The following is a 6,425-nucleotide window of genomic DNA, read 5'->3' as shown; positions in this document are numbered from 1 at the left end:
CTATTTGAGAGGGCCAAAAGAAGCAGAGACAGATAAGATCATGACACGAAATACAGCGAGAGGATTTCCTGAGGTGCTTGGAAACATCGATTGCATGCACTGTTTATGGAAGAACTGCATGTTTGCGTGGCAAGTTTTTGTACAAAGGACATCACAAATACTACAATGTGGCACTAGAAGCTGTTTTGGATCATGACATATGGATTTGGCAATTTTTTTTGGCATTGTTGGATAGCACAACGACATCAACCTGTTGCAGCGCTCTCCAGTGTTTGTGAAATTTGTGCAAGGTTATGCTCCACCATGTAACTATGAGATCAATGGCAACTCATATACCAAGGGATACTATCTAGCCGATGGCATCGATCTCTAATGGGTGACAATTGTTAAAACAATCCAGCACCTGTAGATCAGAAGAGTTGCCACTTTGCCGAGCACCAGGAGAGTTGCAGGAAAGATGTCGAGCGGGCATTTAGTATGCTATAATCTCGATTTGATATTGTTGGTACCCTGCTCTTACCTGATCTCAACACCAAATGTGTGAAAGATGATGCATTCTTGTGTGATCTTACACAACATGATCATCGAGAATGACCAGAAGACTTGAGCAAGTCATGTTAGTCCCTATAAGTGTGGAGGTTCTCTGACGTTGATCACCAGGTGCTTGCAGCTTTGCTGATTTCATCGTCATGCATGCCAAAATTTATGAATCAAATATTCGTGCTCAAGTGCAGAATGATCTCTTAGATCATTTGTGAAGGCTCAAATGAGAGTCATCAATTATCTCAAAGTCTTGATCTAGTTGAACTTCTATTGTTATTTGTTCTATTTCCATTCAAAATAATATTGTAAAACATATTGAGCGCCACACCACACGACAATACTCCCCAAACGTTCAATCGAACGGTATGAATGTACCTGAACCTTAACGTCTATGAAACTTGTATATCTTAGAACGTCGAAATGTGAAGTAAATTGATCAGTGAATATTGTGAAATTACAGTTTGTATTGTCTGACGGTGCTTACTGGTCACTGGTGTATCCTGAATCACCTGTAGCTTAAACACGAAGTCCGCACACGTCGCGACTGAAATAGGCTTCACACGTGTCTGATCATCGTTGCTGCCAGCCGGCCACTTATGAGGGGCGCGAGCTGCAAGAAAGCGGGCGTCACCGTCTCTACTTACCTGATGATTTGATCTGAACGAACACCTGTGAGGCGATGACGATTTGACATTTTGACTCGTGCTGCCCTCCTACGATAAGAAGTGAACATTTCGAGTGGTGAGGTAGTTGTGAACGTGTCTGAAACTTTGATGTCTCTGAACCTTGACAGGTCAAGCAAACAGATCAACCAAAATTGTGAATTTACGGTTTTTATTGCCTCCTGGTATTTACATACAGTATCAGAATTCAGATAGAGCAACCCAATGCTCTGCTCCTACTTTTCTCCGTCGGCCAGGCCTTCGCAGATCCTCTCGACGACCTCCATCCCCTTGGCCGCGTTCTGCACGAAGCTCTCCGCGCACCGACGCTCCACCATCTCGGCCACCGCGGCCGACACGGCGGCGAGCGGCGCGCACCGGATGCGCGTCTCCTGCGTGAAGACGGTCCACTCGTCCGGCCGGTCCGGGTGGGGCGCGTAGCTGCACACTTCCTCCACGTCCACCAGCCGCCGGAAGGTGGCGTTGCGGTAGACCACGCGCATGGCGCGCGCGGCCGCGTCCACGGAGGTGCGCTCCACGCAGAGCACGAGGTCGCCGGCGCCCGCGCTGGCGACGAGGCCGCGGACCAGGAGCGGGAGCGGCGGGGGCCGGCCCGCGATGACGCGCACGGCGTGCAGGCGCCCGGCGCGCGGGTCGACGTCGCGGGAGAGCGTCTCCACGTCGAGGATGTGGGAGAGCGGCGCCTCGCGCGCCGCCGGGTCCGTGAACTTGCGCCACGCTGCCGCGGTGACGCGGTGCCAGGGGTGGCGGTACACGTGCTCCTGCGTGTACGATACCACCATTGCGGTGCCGCGACGAGCTCCGAGGATGCGTTTGGCCGGTGAGATTGAGAAATGAAGAGCGGCGGGGACGGAGTCGTGGGGGATCTGGTACAGCTCCTGCTACGAGCAAGGGAAAGAGTAGGGATCAGGACATGAGAGGAATATTCGGATAATTTTTTCTCCGAAAATTCCATCAATCTATTAGAACATCTCCATCGGCTCGCCCCATATAGTCGCCGGCAGGGGCGTCGGTGGGGCGCCGGCACAACATCCTTTATTTGCGGGAGCTGCTCCCACGCCGGCGCGCCTACGTACGACAGCCCCAATAGATGATTTGAATTGAAAACTCAAACAAAAGCATATGAATTCGTATAAGTTTACAAATTTAAATTTGAGCCAACACACGGCCGCCAAATTCGAATATGAACTTGGGCCAACATAATCGCTATTTCCGGCTGCAAAAAGGAACTTCGGCTTCCAAGCCAGCTGATCGGATGAACGGGGTCAAGTGCGGCTCAATCTCGACGACTTCCTCATCGTCGGCGAGCCCCGACGGCAGCTCCGTCGCTGCAACATGATCCACGGTCGCCGGGAGAGGCATGAACGTCGACGGTGCCGGCGGAGATATGAACGTGGAGGGTGCCGGCGGAGGCATGAACATGGAGGGTGCCGGGGGAGACGCCAACGCAGCTCGCGCCGCCATCACCTCTTGGCCGATACGCTCACGGTACATCTTGTGCCACGCCCGCGCCAACGGGTCCATCTTCTCCATGTCGGCCATCAAAATCTTGGATTCTTGAGACATCTTGGCCAACGAAAGTTGCGTCGCTTCGTTGGTGGCCTTCATGGCAGCGGCGTGAGCTTCCATCTTCGCCGCCTCCACCTTCTCCCTCTCCAACTCGATCTTCATGTCTTGCTTGTCGAGGATTGCCTTCCACACGACGGCGGGCCTATCCGCCGCTTCCTTGTTCTCCACCGAGAATGATCCGATCATCTTCTCGAGGGAGGCGTCCATGGCGGCTAATACCGGTGCCGCATTCCTCTCGGCCTTGGCCTTCTTGTTGCCAATGGGGCGCTCGGTGGAGGCGTCGGCAGGATCCACCGACCCTTCTACCCCGTCCTTGTGTAGAGTGTGGCGGAGGTCATCCCATTTCTTGCAACCTTGTAGCTTGTTGAAGCAATGCATGAGGATGAAGTCCCTGTCCTCGTTTTTTGAAGTTGTACATCTCGAGGGTTTGTAGAATCTAACAATACATGATGCAAAACAAAATATGGAATAAAATGGATCATCTAGATATGGAACACGATATGGAACAAGATGGATCATTATGAACAAGATTGCGTAGATCATACCAAATCCACCATCGTCTTGCCACTCTCCTTCCGGTTCTTAATCTTCTCGTAGTAGCCATGGAACTTGCTACACGCCGCCTTGATCATGTTCCAACGGTGGGAGAGGGCGCCCTCGTTCCGGTTCATGTTGATGGTGGCGTAGTCATCATAGTTCTTCTTCTCGTTGAAGCAATCGAGGATGCGCTTGTACTACTTGGCTCTGGTTTGGTTCGCGTCGGTAGTGGGGCAAAAGCTCACTTGCTTCCATGCCTCGATGAGACATTCATCCGCCAAAGACCTCCACCTCGGACCACGAGTGCCGCCAGAACGCCTGCGCGTCGTCGTCATGGTAACGCCGGTGTCTGCGTCGATCAGCTCCTCCTGGACCTCCTCCTCACCTTCGTCCTCCCTGGCCTCTTCTTCATACTCGTCGACGGGGGGTTCGTAGGCTTGGCTGCGTATGAAGCCGTTGAGGATCTCCTCCCCGGCGGCAATCTACGCAACCGGTTACCTACTTTCAGTCGTTGTCGGTGTCTACGATGCACATAACACATAAAAAAGTAAGGAAACACACCTCGTCCTCGCCCATGGACACGCCGGACGCGCTGCCGAACACCTGGTGGGTGCTCCTGCCCTCGTCGGGGAAGAGGTTGCGGGGAAGGACGGTGCCGTCTGTCACGTGGCCTTCGGTGAGGCGCAGGTCAGGCGACGAGGAAGCGAAAGGCGCCGCTGCCCCTCGCCGCTGAATCTAGCGAGAATGGCGCGGTGGGGTCGAAGGTCATGTCGATGTACGCGTACTCGGGGGAGTAGCAGGCGCGGCCGTCCATCCTTGACAGCTGCATCCGCGATATCGACGGCTCGTTCGCGTTGTACCCCGCGCAGTACCCCGGGGACGATGGTGAGCTCGAGATGTTGCTGAGGCCGCCGCCCAAGCTGAAGCATGCTTCCGCAGTGGACGCCGCTTTCGCTGCGTCGATAGCGGCGATGTGGCACCTTCTGCGGTCGTTCGTTATAAAGGAGCGGCTTCCATCTCCTTGTCCCACTCCTCCTGCGACATGTTCACCGGCTTCTCCTTCGGCGCGACGGTGCGCGGCTTCGGCTGCTCCTTTGTCGGAGCCTTTCTCTTTGGTGCCATGGTGGCGGTGAGGGTTTTTCGGGTTGGAGGCTGGATGGGAGATGTAGCGGCCGGCGGGAGAAATTAGCGGCGGAGGGGACAGGGTTTTGGTAGAGAAGATGTATAATTTGGGGATGTGTGGCTGACAGGCGGCTCCCACGCCCAAAATTTTCCACTTCGTGAGGCGCCGGCGCGACCGATTCGTGCCCTTGGCCAAGGGGCCGGCACGGGGTTGTCGGCGCTTCTATTGGGCTTGAAAAATCACCGGCGCTGTTTAGGACGCACCGGTGTGAGCCTATTTTCTCTCCCGGCCCCAATCACTATCGAGGCTGCTATGGGGTGCGCCGGTGGAGATGCTCTTACGGAGTAGTAATCATCATCATCAATAATACAAATAGATCAAAAGGTAATAAAAATATAAATAGGTACTTAGGCCATCTAGGAAAACATACGCTAGCACGAACCGTGCGCAGCCATCCTGGCCCCTGCATCACATGACCTAGGAAAATCTTCTCATAGCAAAAGTTGTCGTGCTAAGCCCACAAAAGATCAACGCACCAGAGCAGCAACCATCGCAGATGATAACAATCGTAGACTAAAGAAACTAACATGAAAGCACTGCAATGAGAACGAAAACCGACCGGATCTCAAAAGATCCGCCAGGCAAACGACTCCACGCACACTCCTAGACGCACCACCGGAGCGAGAATAGGGCGGGAGGGAAACTTATTCTGACTTCACAATGTAGCCATCGCTTTACTACGCCAGAAAGACATTAAAAACAACCTAAATTAAGAAGGAAAACTCCCCGCCGGCGATGGGCAGTGGTTCGCCACACCTCCAAATCCCAAGGCGACCAGAGGCGGAACGTACCGGCGGTGTCAACAGTGAGGAGAATGGAACCGTAGATGGATTTGTGTCCACCACCTCCGTTGTCCGATGCTCACGTACCGGTTCAGTTCTAACAAATATAGTAAAATATTCACACTATTTATCACCGGGGAAATATTGTGTCCACACGATATCAAACCTGGCCAATGCTCACACGGCTGTCCATACACCTCTCTTAATGTACATTGTGTCCTTCACCAATCCTTCACTCACACCTTTTTGCCGGCGAGCAGCCGATTACCTACCTCAACACTTCACCTCCTCTTTCCCTATTAGAATTCTTCAACATCTAAAATAACTATAATTCGCTAAACGACAGGGCCCAAATCACGGGAGCACACACAAAGGGAGTGTCTATATCTTGGTCGATCACGAACTAACTATTTTTTAAATGATTCTATAAATTAGTTCATTGCTTTTTTCAGTGTATTATGATGCTACCACCACTCCCCGTCGTGCATGCACTGCGAATGCTTGATTGATCTTTATTGATGTTATTGTTTCTGGCTTATGGCCCATTTTACTTCTTCTCTTCGGGTTTTGATGATCGGAGCTTGGTATGACTTGTGATTTGATGTTATGTGGGATAGATGAAGCAATATCATCTTATCTCGTCACATAGTCTTAGTATAAGTAATAATAAATGGATGTAACCTATTTATACAAAACATTTTTACTTGCTAACAACTCATTATTAATTTTTAAGCACATCTCATTATTACTAAAATGTAAGTAATTTTGTAGACGACACAACTTTTACCATAGAAGCTCAATCGAAAAACATAAGAAAATTAACCGTGATGGTAATCGTATTACTTAAAGTCAATTTTTACACAATTAAAAGATCTAGCATTAGCAATACATTCATGCTAAAGTAGAACTCTATTTGATACTGATATTTGTGCTATGTTCTCAAATCTAAGTTTATGACACTTGCCTCAAATGTACTTTTCTAAACCTAAGCAATGATAATAAGATCTCGCCCGTCTATGGACTAATTTATAGCGTACGTTAGATATGCATGTAGTATGTATATATTTGTATTTTTGCGTATTTTAAGATCCATAAAAATCTTCAGAAAGGGTTCGATGATGAATGGGT

At 50.7% G+C, this 6,425-nt stretch overlaps 1 protein-coding gene across 1 annotated transcript; it reads right to left on the bottom strand.

Moving 5' to 3' along the window:
* Positions 1–1,376: 1,376 nt before the first annotated feature.
* LOC124651751 (protein slowmo homolog) lies at positions 1,377–2,008 on the bottom strand. Its single transcript, XM_047190790.1, has one exon. The coding sequence runs from the start codon at positions 2,006–2,008 to the stop codon at positions 1,442–1,444; it is 567 nt and encodes a 188-aa protein (XP_047046746.1). The 3' UTR covers positions 1,377–1,441.
* Between the last annotated feature and the right edge of the window lie 4,417 nt (positions 2,009–6,425).

Source organism: Lolium rigidum, chromosome 5, assembly GCF_022539505.1.
Source record: "Lolium rigidum isolate FL_2022 chromosome 5, APGP_CSIRO_Lrig_0.1, whole genome shotgun sequence".
Classification (NCBI taxonomy): Eukaryota; Viridiplantae; Streptophyta; class Magnoliopsida; order Poales; family Poaceae; genus Lolium; species Lolium rigidum.
This window is presented reverse-complemented; position numbering and strand designations above follow the sequence as displayed.